Genomic DNA, 15,880 nt, shown 5'->3' with positions numbered 1-15,880 from the left:
GCGGCCGGCTCTTGGATCCAGATGTTGCGGTCGGATGATCGGATCACCATGTGGATGTCCATTGACTTTTTTTTTCTTCGCCACAGCATAGTACGCCACAGCACAGTCAACGGGGCTGTTCGCTTCAGCTTATTCAGCCAGCTTATCAGCCACCAAACAATATTTTTCTCTCACAACAAATCAGCCGTTTCAGCTTTTCAGCCGGCTTATAAGCTGAAGCGAACAGGCAAATTAGCATTTGCACCCGCTGGATGTGGCGCCTGGAAAATCCGCCACAGGCTGTGGCGCGGGCATGCGTGGCGTGACCAGTGGAAGCTAAGAACCAAGTAGCCTCTCTGTAATAGTAAGGGTGTTTGCATCGCTAAAAATAGCACATCTAAAGTTTAACCTGTGCTATGAGCTAATGTGAGCTATCAAAGGCTAATTAGAGCTACTAGGTTCTAACCACCTATTGGTCCTTATCTGCGTAATTAGATTAGCAAATAGCTCATATTTAGTCTCTCTATTTAGCAAAAAAAGAAGGCTAAAGATTAGCTCATGAGATCCAAACACCAGCTTAACGTTAATATTTACTAATCTTTTTACTATTCATTGAATTCCTCTATCAGGACTTGGACCTGCTATCCACAACCAGACCATATCACCATATGCTGCCGGCTGCAGCAAATAGCTCCTTGTTTACTTCCCTCCAAACTCCCAACTTTGACACTATGCAAAAAGAAGATTCCCCATCACATCAAACTTGCGGTATATGCATGGAGTACTAAATGTAGACGAAATCAAAAATTAATTGCACAGTTTTGTTGTACTTTGCGAGACGAATCTTTTGAGCCTAATTAGTTAATATTTGGACAATAATTCACAAATACAAACGAAACGCTACAGTATCATATTTATGGCAAAATGCCAATTTAGCACCTCCCAACTTGGGAAGTAACCAAGGGCTAGGTTTGCAGTTTCAGCGCTGCTCCACCTGGGCCGCAAGTAAGATGAGACGGCTGTTTCTACGGGCTCTGCTTGAAGGTTCGGCTGAATCGGACGGAACGAGCTCGTGTGATTCGATCCGCTAGAAGTCCAGCACCGGCCGAAGCCCAAGGATTCCCTCGGTGTTGCCAATATGCCGTCCGTGACACTACTGCACGCTGTCGCACGTGATGCCGCCGCCGGCTCCCGTGTCCCGTCGTCGTTTGTCGCCAGAGGACTAGAGGAGTAGGTGAGCAAACGGCAGGTGAGAAAGTGATCCCTGCCGGCGATCGCTCTCCACCTTTAAAAAAGGCCGGATGTGGTAGATCATACCATGCAAGCTGATATTAAAATTTTGTAAGTTATATCATGCAACTTGCTTAATTGGCTGCGGTTGGTGAATGGATATTAACATATTATGGAATGTATGACATTTTTTTAATGTTCATATTCTTTTTTTTTCTAAACCAAATTGGCAAGAGCGAGCTTTGCCCTTCCTTAATTGATGTTCATGTTTCTTAGTTGGAGGTGTCGTTATCACTCCCCATCTTAATACAAGTAACACATAACGTCTTAAAAGTTGTACAATGAGTCCATGGGCAATAAGAAATGAGCTCATGTTCCTCTTCTTCCCCCAATAAGGCAAGAAAAAAATATAGAGTTTCTAGAATTCATCAATGTTTAGTTTGCTAGTCATCTTCCCATCCAAAAAGCAAAGATGAATTCCTAGTTTCTGATCCCTGCATGCTGCTGTCCTGCTGCACACACCCAATTTGATGGCTAAAACTAGATAAATATCTCCACGTCGGACCAGTGGGCCCTACTCTGTGCCTCCATTTAAATCCTCCCACTCCTCCATTGATCTCCCCGTCGCTTCCGACACCTTCCTCCAATCCTCTCCAAGGCACACACCAATCCGGTCGCGCCGCCTGTCTCTCGCCGGCTCGCCGCCCCCCGTCCCCTCCCTCCAGGCCGGCCATGGCGTTCAACAAGATCAAGGTCGCCAACCCCGTCGTCGAGATGGACGGTAAGCAGGCCTCCCTCTCCTGTTCCCCCACAGCAGATCTGCTGGTCTCCGTCGCCTTGTGCTGCGTCCTCTCTTCCTATCGTTCTGAGCTGGCTTTAGTCGGAGCGTCGCCGGAGATATCGTAGATCTACTAGATGTGGGTCCTTGCTCGTTGGATCAGATGTGCGGAGCTCGCTTAGTGTCCGGGATTTGGTTCATGCCGCGAACTAATTCAACTAGTCTGCTTTCGCGGACATGGCGCTCACGTTTGTCGCTGAATTTGGTGTGCAGGCGATGAGATGACCAGGATCTTCTGGAAATCTATCAAGGACAAGGTAATCGGAACATATTTGGCTTTGTATTCGTTGCCCTTTGATTAGCTTTGCGCGCTGTTTGTCCTTGAGAAGACCTTTTTTCTCTCACACTTGTGGAAATTAATTTTGTGCAGCTGATCTTCCCGTTCTTGGACTTGGACATAAAATACTTCGACCTTGGACTTCCACACCGTGATGCTACTGATGACAAAGTCACAGTAGAGGCTGCGGAGGCCACACTCAAGTAAGAAATAAGAATTCCGTGACACTATCACTTGATTAATAAAGGGGGAGAAATGGAAACCAAAGAAAAGACCTTTGTGTTACTCAATATTATTATAATCATGCAGCAATTATTCTCGGCATTACGAACTAGTTAGCTTTATACGGTGGAATATACATATTCGATTTGTCCTTTTAAAACATTTTTCATCAGTCATTTAAGCACTGAGGAACTTCCTTGAAAAGAAAGCGACTTGTTTAAGCGTTTTACTGCTACTCAGTCATGCTTGTCGGCTGTTGCTTCAGTCCTTTGCTGCTGCGTTTATTGATAATTTTACTGCATTACACACCTATTTCTTCTATTGCTTATGCTCCATTTCTGTGTAGGTACAATGTGGCTATCAAGTGTGCCACCATCACACCGGGTACATTTGGGTTATATGCTGACATGTGCTGACAATGGTTCAAAGACATTCCTGATTTACTGACATTGCATCAAAATCCATGGCAGACGAAGCAAGGGTAAAGGAGTTCAGCTTGAAGGCCATGTGGAAGAGCCCGAATGGCACAATTAGGAACATTCTGAATGGTAAGATGCTGCTGCAGCCTCTAAGTGTAACTTTCTCCATTATTTATGCCTTGGGACTGACAGTTCTATTCCTGTGCTCACTACCTTTAGGCACTGTGTTCAGAGAACCAATCATCTGCAAAAACATCCCACGGCTTGTTCCAGGTATTGAAGGAAGACCAAAGTATTGCTTCATTTATGTAAATTTTGTCTTGTAAACCAAGCCGCCATCAAATCCAGGGTGGACAAAGCCCATTTGCATTGGGAGGCATGCATTCGGCGATCAGTACCGGGCAACTGATGCAGTTATCAAGGGACCTGGCAAGCTTAAATTAGTTTATGGTATGTCTTATCATTTGGGAACCAATGCAGTGCTTCCCTGTTAAACTTCCTAATTGCAATTCATATGGTACCTTTTCTTATTCTGTTGAGTAATTTCTATGAAGAATTTGACCTTTCCTATATCTTTTGTTTTTTATATTGATAGAGGGAAAAGAAGAGCAAGTTGAGCTGGAGGTGTACAACTTTACTGGTTCTGGAGGAGTTGCCTTGGCAATGTACAACACTGACGAGGTACAATTGCTTAGTTTCTACTATCCCATTACTTGTCATATATAATTTGCCCCTTTTGTGATTTATCATCTTAGCATTTGTTTACTTGTGCAGTCCATCCACGCCTTTGCTGAGGCTTCTATGGCCACTGCTTATGAAAAGAAATGGCCGTTGTACCTTAGCACCAAGAATACAATATTGAAGAAATATGATGGCAGGTATGCTGTTGCGAACCTGTTTCTCAGATTATTTTTCAGTTCATACTGATGGTGCCTTTTCCCTAGCACGGCATGTTTATTTGTTTACTTGATTTGTTTGCAGGTTCAAGGACATTTTCCAGGAGGTGTATGAAGCTGGGTGGAAATCCAAATTTGAGGCCGCCGGCATATGGTATAATTCCAACTTCCATCTTTTGTTCCTCATGGTCTGAACCCCAAGACCTTTATTTCTCATTTTTTGTCTTTGACGCTGTTAGGTATGAGCACCGCCTTATTGATGACATGGTTGCATACGCACTTAAGAGTGAAGGAGGGTATGTCTGGGCTTGCAAGAATTATGATGGAGATGTGCAGAGCGATTTCTTAGCTCAAGGTTATTGTTTTCCTGCTGCCAGCTTTTACAATCTGGACTCAAGTTTTGAGTAATGCTTTGCTTACTACTTGCTTGCTCTTAGTTAAGAAGTGTTGTATTAACTCTATGATTTTTTCTTGGCTGCAGGTTTTGGCTCATTGGGTTTGATGACATCAGTATTGGTAGGTCACTAAATTTGCTTTTGGTACATTGTTTCTGATAAATGTCCTGTCACTTGTCAGGCACATTGTTTCTGATTTGCTCAAAAGAAGAAAATGGGTGTGTTTTAATTGGATGCTTCTAGGCTTTGCAACTGTTTAGAGGTTTCAGAAGAGCACTATAAGTTTTGTAAATCACAATGGTGCTAAACTTGTTCATGTAACCTTATCCCAGGTGTGCCCTGATGGAAAGACGATTGAAGCTGAAGCTGCCCATGGTACTGTTACCCGTCATTACCGTGTTCACCAGAAAGGAGGTGAAACCAGTACAAACAGCATTGCCTCGATATTTGCATGGACAAGAGGACTTGCGCACAGGTATGACTGTTAACTACAGCTCTAGTACTGCTTTGAGAGGCGTCAGTTCAGTATTCATTCCTTATTTGGGCCTTCAAATTTTGCAACTTCTGGTTGTAGCTTTGACCTTCCCCTTTCTTTTGTGGTTTAGGGCAAAGCTTGATGACAATGCTAGACTACTTGACTTCACTCAGAAGCTTGAGGCTGCCTGCATTGGAGCTGTCGAGTCTGGGAAGATGACCAAGGACCTTGCCCTTCTTGTTCACGGATCTTCAAAGTACGTAATTGCATTATCTGTCCTGCGCCCAATTCACATGCATCTCCAGCCTACATGCATTTCTGGAATTTGTACTGACTAATGTCTGTTGCAGTGTCACAAGGAGCCATTACCTGAACACCGAAGAGTTCATCGATGCGGTTGCTGATGAGCTCAGATCAAGGCTGGCGGCCAACTCAAACTTATAAAATCCTTGCTGATGTTCCGATGCTTCCCTGCCCGATGATCAGAGTCATTTTTCATACATCGCCATTTTCTTTCCTGGTGCCACCACCCTGAAGGCCTGAACTGAACGTGAATATCTTAATCAGAATGTCAGATCATTACCAATGAGAAATTGCCCTAGATTCGGTGATTATGCAACTCATTCATATCCCCAATTGCCTGATATTTCAATAAAAGATGAAGAACTTGTGTCCATTCAGAATGGTTTCTGGTTGTTGCTTGATCTGTACAAGGTTTCGTGCTCGCTGTTGGAATGGGTTCTGGCACTTGTTTGACGTGTTCCTGCAGTGCCTGTAATTCTTGATTTCTTGCCGAGTACCAAGTTGCTTATCACATTCCACAATTCTTCGGCCAAAGTACTTCGGCCACCAATTTGGTTATCAGAGTTTGGCCACGCCAAAATTTTGTCTTGGCTAGTACATGACATATCTGTGTGGAAACAAAACAGGCCCATGGTTCTTGACCGTGATCAAAAGGCACGCATCGCTAATGACGTGGCTGGCCACGCCGGGAACGCGGCTGTACTGGCGAGGCAACGAAACTGTCCAGACTCCAGACGGCGACGGTCTTTGACTCTGTTGGGGCATCGGCGCTTGTGGTCCAGCGCCAGAGCTCGCACAAGCTCAACCTGACAGAGATATGAGAAAGGACAGCTGGTTAACCTGACTGAATTGCACATCCCCAGCAGCAAATATAGGTCTGAAGGACACAGCAAGTTGGTCCGATACTTTTTATACTCATCCATTCATTCAGTCTACGGAGAGTAGCAGTTATTTTACAATGTACAATCAGGGGAGATGGCAGGCTCCACTACAGCTAACTGCGCATCACCAGCCCTTGGTAATCTTATCTTAGCAAACAAACGAACAAACAGAATAAACCAGCATATCAGATTACTACAACTACTTCTACTAATCAAACCCTAGCTAACCTGCTAAATTTGCCTCCTAACGCGACAGCTTGTACGCCAAATGCTTCCTCGTTAAAACATCGGGAGAAACGGCTCGCCGTGTCGCTGGAGCGAACAGCCCATTTCTTTGTTGGACTGGTAGAATGAAGAACGCGCGCGAAGGGGGAAAAACAACACAGGCGGAAACGGTAGAAGGGAAGTCTCAAACAAGCACACCGCGGCTTGCAGCTTTGTGCTGCTAGATGGGAATGGGGCCGTTGCTGGTTGCTGAATAGTGCCCGTTCACCAGGCCCTTGAGTGGCTTCATGACGTGGCCGTTCGGGTACATTTTTGGCTTTGTCGGTACGTTGCAGATGTATCTGCATGTTTGGGGTTGAAGGAGGTGATCAAGCTGACCTGATGACGCTGCTATCAATCCTGCCAAACATACAGAGGTTTTCGTTAATCGCTGAAGCATTTGTGTTTCTTCCAAAGAAAAGAACATTTTTTTCAGGCAAAATCAAGTAGAGTTTTTGAGGATGTCTTACCTAAGAAAAGCGGAGATGGCTTGCCAGGTCTTGACTTGAATTCAGGGTGAAATTGTGCGCCAACGAAAAACCTATGAGTTGGCAGTTCTAAAATCTGCACGCGGTAAATCAAACACATTAGAACATGGACATCAATTGGTTAATTATTCATGAAAAGTGCTAGTGATTGTACCTCCATGCGTCTTCCGCTTTCATCCCTGCCAACGAAAGAAAGCCCTGCCTTCTCAAATTCTGGGACCATATCAGGATTCACCTCGTATCTGTGGCGGTGCCTTTCATCAACATAACTAACATTGCAATACCTAAGGCAGTTCGGAATTCAAATTATTATCTTCCTACAGAAGGACCAGATGTAAAATTGTAGCAAGAGCAATGCTGAAGGATGTGGGATGCTTCTTACAGCTTAGCAGATTTGCAGTTGTCGACCTGAAAAAAGGTCCTCCTTGATCCAAGGCGCATTGTTGCACCCATATGGGTTTTGGATCCCTGCAGCACAGCAGGAGCATGATTAGCCCTAAAACACATGCCAGTTTTCAACACAGAGGAATTACCAATAACACTTGCAGCTGTAGCGATATAATTACCTCTGGCATGAAAACAACACATGGTGTTTTTGTGGTTGGATCAAATTCTGTGCTGTTAGCACCATGCAACTTCATGATAGAACGTGCAAACTCAATCACTGCGATTTGCATGCCCAAGCAAATTCCAAGGTATGGAATGTTGTTTTCGCGCGCATATTTTGCTGCCAAAATTTTCCCTTGGACCCCTCTGTCTCCAAAACCCCCTGGCACCAGCACGCCATCGGCACCCTGAGGTGGAAAACTCATTCAAATTTCCGCGTAGTGGGCTAGGAGCATGTCTAGATAATGCATTTTACGCTTACCTTCAGCAACTTCCATGCTTTTTCATACGCCTCAGGAGTCTGCAAATATAACAAGATCCCATTTATCAGTTTAACTCTCTAACGTAGAAGGGAAGAATTGATATGGCAAACATAAATAAAACTCACCTCTTCTGCTGTGGAATCTTCAAGATCGCAGGAAGGAACCCATTCCACCACAAGTTTTCTCTTCAAAGCTACTGAGGCATGCAAAAGAGCCTGACAGAATAGGGGACAAAAGATAAGGCCCACACATTTCATTCAGAACTGTATCTGTGCCCAAGATATAAACAGTAATGTCACCTTTAAAACAGACAGGTAGGAATCCGACAGGCCAGTATATTTTCCCACCATAGCAATCCTAACCTGAAAAGGTTTTCACACCATAATATTAAGCACTGATTGTTACAAGCTAAGAAAGGAAATTTGGCATTGAAAATAGCAGTTCAAATGATCATGAAACTAACCGGAGTTTCCAATGTGTCACATTTACTGGCTCTATCAGTCCATTCGTCCAATTTGGGTTCTCGAGGAACTTTTCCTACACTGCATGCAGAAGAAATAACGCATGTAAGTATTCGTAAAACAAAGACAGCCAGATGAGCTTGTAATACTTTGGTCCAATGACATACCACTGAAGGTCTAAAACTTTCAGAATAGCTTCATGGGCCTTTTGATCCTACAAAGAGTAACATCATTAATGGTTAACTACTTGAAATGAAAATTTGACCGCATATAATTACAGCCATGTGACATACCCTGAGCAACAAAGGGATATGCCAGATGTTCGTGACGTCATGGAGATTAATGATATTTGGTATCTGCCAAATAGAATTAAAGTTAGCATTGTTGCAGCATTATGCAAAACTCTTTTAAGAACTGTTGATAAAACGACATTTTTACCGGGACATGACAAAATTGTGCAAGCTTCACTTTCACTTGTTCTTCAAGTGGCTGCCAAAAAGTGAACAAGGAATTTATAAAGCCACTGTCAGCATGAAAGACTCAGAGTTGGAGGCACGGCAAGAAAATACAGAGACAAGTTCTGTATGATACCTGTGTACTGCGACATGCCAAAATATCAGGTATAAGTCCAAGTCCTCTTAGTCCGCGGACACTATGTTGGGTAGGCTTTGTTTTCTAGATAATAAAGTAAACAATATCAATATGTTTCTGAACAGTAATAATATCTTTAGAATTTGTGCCTCCAAATCAGTAGAAAATTTACCTGCTCACCAACAACATTTAGAACCGGTACAAGACTGACATGCACCAAGCAGAAGTTTCCAGGCCCTGACATAGAAATTTCACAAGATTGCATCAGTAGGAGATTGTTGTTAGTAGCAAAATAAATATTGAAGTAACATCCTTAAGCAAAAAACATATGTAGAGCAGGAAGAAAAATAATTACGGGATATCCAGTTTCCTTACCTACACGGTATGAAAATTGACCTAATGCTTCGATGAAAGGCATTGATTCAATGTCCCCTGCATCAAGAATGCCACTGTTGTTATGCGGCGAAAATATTTTGTCCCCTGCACTGGAACAATTGAGTAAAATAATACATGCTACTTTGCAATTGGCTACAATGATACAGAATGGCCTTTTACCTATAGTGCCACCAAGTTCTATGACACAAACATCAGCTGGCTCTTCTGTGCCATCAACTGGATTCATTGCGACACGTTCAATCCACTCTTGTATTTCATCTGTGATGTGCGGCACAACCTGATAAAGGGAATTAACTCTAATTCATAAATTTATTGTAAAAAGAATGGCAAGTTTCCCATGACTATAGAAAAGCAATGATTCTCTATTCTGATAACAAATCCTCACCTGAACAGTTTTTCCCAGGTAATCTCCTCTACGCTCCTTGTCAATAACAGACTGCAGTATGAGCATTAGTAGAGAAGTTATTACCGGTTATACTAAGAAACCAACCTGTATAACAGTTATTTTGTATTCTAAAAAAACTATGTTCAATTAGCAGGAAACCAGGATATCTCATATGAGGCATCTATAAGCATATATGCTCCAGTCCATTAGTCCGAAACTCTTGACTGACTACAAAGTGATAGACAAACCCTTTCGTATTGGGTCCCAGGGTTTCATCATCTGCTAGTAGACCTGTGCAGCAATTTGAGATGCAGTAAACGAAGCATCCAGTTCTACAATGAGGCCAAACCTATGACTGGTGCACTATTAGCCAGATATGCTTTCCACCAACCAATTGCTCCAGACAGGAGTGGCTGACTAAGGCCCAGATTATTGTCCACATGTATTATTGAAGCGTGGCAGATCTTATGATAAATAAAGCAACACTGGAAAAGATTTGTGGGCTCCATGAAAAATTCAGGTAAAGAAGCACCCAATCTGTGTTGTAAAAGAAAAATCACCGAATATTCCGAGTTTGTAAATGTCAAGGCGAAGCATAAACCACAACTTTTAGCACACACACTAGCAAATTAGCTCAAAGTCATGCATGGACTTTTGACATAGACTGTTTATTCCCGTCACCTGGTAGATCTTTCCGGTGGTTATGTTGTTGTCACGAGTCAACTTGATGTCCAGAAACCGTTCATAATTTCCAAGGTCCAAGTCCACCTTTGACAAGAAGGGTTGGAATAAAAGAAGTCTCATTAGCCCAGGAAAGAAACCTTGCAGAAATATAGCACAGTTCTAACACGTTGGAGGTGAGAAGAAACGAAGAATGGACAGTGGGACAAGTGTATGAAGAGCTAGTACAGACGACCAGTCCGCCGTGACAGTTCAAGTTTTGAAACAGGGAGGACGATATGTGGCACTATCGTGCAGCTGCTGGGTGTACTTTGTACTGGTCTATAAGAAATTGATGCCTTTAAATCTTCAATAGTGTAATGTAAAATTGGGTGTTGAGTGGTGACGGGTGTACAGTGTACTAGAAGAGAATTACTTGTATGTAGTGTCAATCGTACCTCACCACCGTCGTCCAAAACAAACACTTCGCCGTGCTCGAATGGAGACATGGTTCCAGCATCGGTGTTGAGGTATGGATCTGCACACCAGCGACAGGGAAAGAAGTTCAGATATCATATCCCAAGCACCCAACAGAAAAACTTCTCGACGTCACTAACCCAACACGCGTGTACAGAAAAAAAATGGCAAAGAAGACCGTAAGTTACTTCATCAGTAAAACACGACACGTATACTGTACCAGAGAAACTTGTACAGGGAAGCTGCTGGGACGTGACGAGACAGGGTAGAAAATGGTTTTGTAAACTGAGAGCCATGCACGAGAAATTAAGAGGCGCACAGCACTTGGCCGGGATGAAGGGACAAAACTCCCCAGGTGAGGACAAAATTTTCAGAGCACGAGATGACAAATTTGACCTGTATTACTGGCCCAATGAAAAAACTACTCCGCGGCTGAGAAGTTCATGTGCTCCAAGGAACCGCGACAGTGACGCTGACACAGTATCTGATGCCCACTTCAACAAAGCAGCGACGAGCAATTGTGGTTCAAACTTCAAAGGAAAACGAAACATGGGGCGATTATTATTTAAACAAGAAAGCTAGAGTGAGCGGCCGGCGACTTTGCTAGCTAATTGCTGCTGGCCATCAGGAAGAAAAGGCAGAATAGCTTGGTAGTACACGACCGAGTACGAACAGAGAGAAACAAGCCAACAAGGTAACAGTAGAAGTAGCAACAATACAGGGGGAAAAAAAGAAAATCGGTTGCAAACCATGGAAAGATACAGGTGCCTAAAAGATGCCACATGAGATTAAGCCTTATCCACATATCCTAGGCCAGTAGACCAAGAGCAACCCAATTACCCAAATCAGGCCCCCATTACGTTGGAAATGCTGCTGCCCATGTTTGAAATGGAGTCCTATAGGCGCCCTAGTGAACCTCAATTGGTGATCTCGAGAAGATGAGAGCTGAGTAGTTTTACGCCGAACAACCAAACGGAAAATGGCACACGTACGCATGGGGACTTTAAAAAGTTGGATGGCTTTTTGTACGGGGAGGCCGGGTGTTCGTGCCCTGTGCGATCACGTGGCCGCCATTACGAGGCGAAACGGACACTGCTCCTCTTTTTTCTTTCATTCAGTTGACCGGGGAGAAATCAGAAACGAGCCGCGCGGGGTGCGGGGGGCGGACGGGGGGTTGGGAGTTGAGGCGGCGGCGGACGGCCGGCGGGCGGGCTTACCGATCTTGATGGAGGTGACGCGGAGGCCGCAACCCTTGAGGAGGACGCCGATGCTGCTGGCCGTCACTCCCTTGCCCAGCCCGCTCACCACGCCGCCGGTCACCAGCACGTACTTCATGGTTGAGTCCTCGAGTCGGTTCGGTCGGTCCGGGCCCCTTCTCGATCGATCTCCCCCTCTCGCGCGCGGGTGACGAGGTCACTCACTGCAGCGGCTCGTTCGCGCGGGCGGTCGTCGCGGATTCCTTGGTATCTCTCGCCTTTGGATCGGGGAGGGAGGGAGTGGAGAGGAGATTGGCAGTGCCTGCCGAGATGGAGGAGGTGGAAGGTGTTTTTTGGTTTGGGGTTGGGGGTGCGGTGGGGGAGGGTTAAATAGGCAGCGGCGCTGCGCTGTGTTGGCTTGGCTCCCGCATCTCGGAGCCGGAGGCTCGTAGCGGAGAGGACCGCGCCTCTCGCAAACTGTCCCCCGCGAAATTTTTTGTAAACGGTATTTGTGCGGGGTGCAGTTTACAAATAAAATTTTGAAGTGTGTATAATTTATCCAGACAAATCTAGGCCACTGGAGACTGGACCACACTTCGTTGTGCGGGTATTCTAGCTAGTGTCAACACCCATCCTCATGGCTCAAGGCCTCAAGTTTGAGGTTGAAAGCCCAGGTTTGCTTGCTGGTGCTTCTAATGTACTAAACTTTAGGAGGATCACATCGAATATTCGACGTTAATTAGGAGGACTAAACATGAGCTAATTATAAAACTAACTGCAGAACCCCTATACTAATTCACGAGCTAATTATAAAGCCTAATTAATCCATCATTAGCAAATGGTTACTGTAGCACCACATTGTCAAATCATGGACTAATTAGGCTTAATAGATTCGTCTCGCGAATTAGACTCTATCTGTGCAATTAGTTTTGTAATTAGACTATATTTAATACTCCTAATTAGTATCTAAACATCCGATGTGACTGGTACTAAAGTTTAGGAGTGGGTTGCCAAACAGGGCCTAAGTTTTGGAGGTATGTTTCAAAACTTTGGAAGTGGAATAAAATATTACTTTTACCCCCAAAAGTAAAAAAATAGAATAAATGGCTGCTGAGTATTAGTCTTGGCCATTGAATAGAATTTAAACTGATAAAAGTTAGAACCAGCTAGACCAATTCGTCCAAAAGTTTAAATTGCTAGTAAGGAGACGTTGGCATCATGTATAGTAATATTTTAAGGTGGATAATATGGGTCATCTATTCAGTGACAAGAGTGTTTGAAAAGTCACAAATTTTCAACATTTCTGCCATGACTTTTCTTTTTTGAATTGACAAAAATACCTTCATTACGTGAAGTTGGCCACAAACGGTATTTGATAAATATTCTTTCTCATATAATTGCTGGACCATCATCACTTGGCGACCGTACGTTCAGATTTAGCATGATGAAGCAAGCTTCCAGTCGTCTCTGACTTTGGAAGACCTAGTGTATGCACAGAATCTGTTCCCTCGATGACCTGTGCTGGAATTCCAATGGCTCCTGGTTGTCGGGCATTAACAAGAAATGCTTAGGTTATATTCCTCCCTAGTGACTGCCATTTCACTTTGATTGATCTCGAATGTTAGCAATTAAGGGCAAAAGTTAGCGATTATTCCCTTGCTGCTGAGCTAGTAATAAAACCACACCGTGCACTTTATAGGCTTGTTCGCGAGGCGATCGAGCATCAGATTCTAAGGCGATTAGCTATATTATGTCTTTGAGCTCTTTGTAATCCCCGAGCTAGAAACCGTGTAACAGGTCCTCTTTTCTGAATGACTGAATTCAGACAACCGTGTGTGGCGTTCAGGCGCTCAGCTGTCGCGCTGCTCCGGCTGGGATGAATTACCCATCATACGAATGATATGTTGCCGACTAATAGTGCCCGCTATTCGGTCGGCTCCGCTGTCGATCGCGAGAACGACGTCGTGATCCGGTGGGGTTCCGGCGATCTCTTTCGTTGAATTCTCCGATCAAATCTGTGCAGGAGTTCGTGATCGATCCACAGGCTACCTAGCTATCTGCCAGCCATTCCACAGCTCGGATTTGCTTTGATGCTACTCTTTGATCAATTCTCTGACACTAGCTACCCCGCGATAAGATGCGATGAGGCCCAGTCAGCTGCAGGTTCTCACATCTTTTTCAGTAAGCGCGAGCTCTTTACGCTACATCTGCGTGTGGTCTGTTAGGCCATGATCGCCTCAAGTGAAGTTATTAATATATAATTAGCGCACGAAAGCCTCTTTGATTAATTTGCTTGCTGTGAGATGTGAGATGCTGGGAGGCTGACAGAGAAGTAGGTAGATCGATCGGGAAATTAGTAGTGGTTATGGCTCTGTTTATGATTTGGCAAAAAGGTTTGCATCATTCGAAATTTGAAACTTGGCGCCAAATCATTACAAGAAGGCTTTATACCTTATTCTGCAAAGCGGCGACCAATAAAGTCGTGCAGAAATAGGTTTAGTTTGGTGAGCAGCTACGATCACCATGCGAATACAAAATTGTTTTACGCCGACCAAAGGAAGGATGAGGTGGATCCTCAACCAAGACGGTAACTTTCGCTAGTGTTGCGTTATCAGCGTGTCTCGTCCGACAACAATTTGCACTGGGAAGCTTTAATTTGGAGACGTTCACAAACACACGTGCACACTAGCAGGTCAACATTTCCAAGATACTTAACCGTCAGTTTTTGAGATTAGTAAAGTCACAGCGGGACATTCCCAAGTACTCTATTGTTGAGTCGGAAATTAGACTCAAATCTTGGTGTACTAATTCCGTCGTAAGACACCTCAGTTAAGTTCAGCTCTTTGTTACAGTTTATTTAATTAATTTAAGTCCATCATCGTTCAAAACAATCGTGTGCATCACCACCGAACCTTCCAATAAATAAATTAATGACGACGCTTAGATCATCATTATCCGGATCGAGCCCTAATCCGTTTTATGCACCCACCCATGGTGGATATTTGTTGGTATATAAAACTACGTTATCCTTCTCACACGTCGAGATCGACGACCACCCGTATCCAGGCTATCCTTAGCTTCACCACCTAATCGGCCGTAGGTTTGCCTACCTGTTCGTTGGCAGCCGATGGCCCCCGGCCGGTTAGGCGGTTACTCTCATACTGAATCTCGACTCGTCACGGTGGCCGGCCGGCCGGCTCAGATGGCCTGCGTAGCTAGCTGCATTTGTCCAGACAGAGCTCCACGTCGCAGGTCTGCATGTTCTCTTCCTTTCTGCATGCACCGGAACAAATGCTGGGGAAAACCTTATTTTTGATACGTTATAAATGCTGTGCCGGCCCAATAATTTTTGGAGCACTGGAACACGGCACATGCTGGGCTTGTGGGCGTACGCTGCTGGACCAAAACGTTATTCATTTCTCTCCCTGCCAGACAAGTCACTGAATGAACGTCCCTGCAGTCTCTGCGCAACGCATCAACTGGCAAATGGTTAGCCCTGCAATGCATACTACAGTTTTCCTTTCTTTTGATTTATCTTTGATTAGATGATACTAAATATCGTTGCAGAGCATTACTCGGCAATTTCATTGTATTGCCATGTACTCCAAACCTAAATTTTCACGATCACCAATCTCCACCTCCTCTCTCCCTCACCCCGCCATTGCCCCATGTGGCCATGCGGCTAGGGTGCTCCGACGAGACCCTAACCCGCTGCGATACCTTCCTCACTACCATTCTTGCAGCTGCCTTGCACCATTGCTATTATCTATGGTTGCCACCACCTCACCCGACGGTGCTGTTGTTGCCATCATTATACTAACCTGCCATTGTGGCCCTCCCTCTAGCTGCGTTCTTTGAGACCCCAACTAGAAGAGATAAGCCCTACCATTGTCAGACTTGAAGGAATGGGCTAGCAAAAAAAAATAATAGGTGTTACTGAGCGCGGGTATCGGAGCCACCGCTATAGTCTTTCCCCCCAAACTAGGCTAAAGGCCTGTTTGGATACCCTGTGTTAAAGTTTAACAAGTGTTAAAGTTTTAACACTCTCAAATGGAGTGCTAAAGTTTAACACAATGGAGTGTTTGGATAGTGTGTTAAACTTTAACACCTTTGGTGGGAAATGACTCCATTGCCCCCTCATTTATGGCTGGCGGAGAGAGAGGGAGGAGAGAGAAGGG

At 44.5% G+C, this 15,880-nt stretch overlaps 2 protein-coding genes across 3 annotated transcripts; one reads left to right on the top strand and one right to left on the bottom strand.

Annotated features, from left to right (window-relative positions):
• The first annotated feature begins 1,820 nt into the window (after positions 1-1,820).
• On the top strand, positions 1,821-5,414 carry LOC101783737 (isocitrate dehydrogenase [NADP]). The gene is made up of 15 exons (XM_004961101.4): positions 1,821-1,990; positions 2,261-2,304; positions 2,418-2,527; positions 2,893-2,930; positions 3,017-3,094; positions 3,185-3,238; positions 3,314-3,415; positions 3,561-3,646; positions 3,740-3,843; positions 3,947-4,015; positions 4,101-4,216; positions 4,343-4,377; positions 4,589-4,731; positions 4,862-4,987; positions 5,082-5,414. Exons 1-15 carry the CDS (start codon positions 1,942-1,944, stop codon positions 5,173-5,175), a joined length of 1,248 nt encoding a protein of 415 aa, XP_004961158.1. The 5' UTR covers positions 1,821-1,941; the 3' UTR covers positions 5,176-5,414.
• Positions 5,415-5,906: 492 nt separating this feature from the next.
• LOC101783072 (CTP synthase) lies at positions 5,907-12,076 on the bottom strand. Of its 2 annotated transcripts, none has more exons than XM_004961099.3 (20): positions 11,724-12,076; positions 10,488-10,567; positions 10,051-10,137; positions 9,370-9,420; positions 9,144-9,261; positions 8,964-9,068; positions 8,761-8,825; positions 8,589-8,672; positions 8,436-8,486; positions 8,291-8,353; positions 8,165-8,211; positions 8,000-8,078; positions 7,836-7,898; positions 7,662-7,751; positions 7,536-7,574; positions 7,234-7,461; positions 7,050-7,135; positions 6,822-6,951; positions 6,650-6,743; positions 5,907-6,539 (listed from the first exon to the last, which is right to left on the bottom strand). In XM_004961099.3, exons 1-20 carry the CDS (start codon positions 11,839-11,841, stop codon positions 6,361-6,363), a joined length of 1,857 nt encoding a protein of 618 aa, XP_004961156.1. In that variant the 5' UTR covers positions 11,842-12,076; the 3' UTR covers positions 5,907-6,360. The 2 variants fall into 2 exon arrangements, with proteins under 2 accessions (XP_004961156.1, XP_004961157.1); XM_004961100.4 differs by having other exon boundaries at positions 8,964-9,020.
• Between the last annotated feature and the right edge of the window lie 3,804 nt (positions 12,077-15,880).

The sequence above is a fragment of the Setaria italica genome, chromosome III, assembly GCF_000263155.2.
Source record: "Setaria italica strain Yugu1 chromosome III, Setaria_italica_v2.0, whole genome shotgun sequence".
NCBI lineage: Eukaryota > Viridiplantae > Streptophyta > Magnoliopsida > Poales > Poaceae > Setaria > Setaria italica.
Note: the sequence above shows the minus strand (reverse complement) of the source record. Positions and strands in the feature narration are given on the sequence as shown.

Coding starts and splice junctions, on each gene's coding strand:
- LOC101783737 (XM_004961101.4), top strand. CDS start 1,942: ATGGCGTTCAACAAGATCAAGGTCGCCAACCCCGTCGTCGAGATGGAC. Junction 1,991..2,260: donor CCCCGTCGTCGAGATGGACG/GTAAGCAGGCCT, acceptor TTTGGTGTGCAG/GCGATGAGATGACCAGGATC. Junction 3,095..3,184: donor AATTAGGAACATTCTGAATG/GTAAGATGCTGC, acceptor CACTACCTTTAG/GCACTGTGTTCAGAGAACCA.
- LOC101783072 (XM_004961099.3), bottom strand. CDS start 11,841: ATGAAGTACGTGCTGGTGACCGGCGGCGTGGTGAGCGGGCTGGGCAAG. Junction 8,212..8,290: donor ATATCCCTTTGTTGCTCAGG/GTATGTCACATG, acceptor TACTCTTTGTAG/GATCAAAAGGCCCATGAAGC. Junction 6,540..6,649: donor GCCATCTCCGCTTTTCTTAG/GTAAGACATCCT, acceptor TATGTTTGGCAG/GATTGATAGCAGCGTCATCA.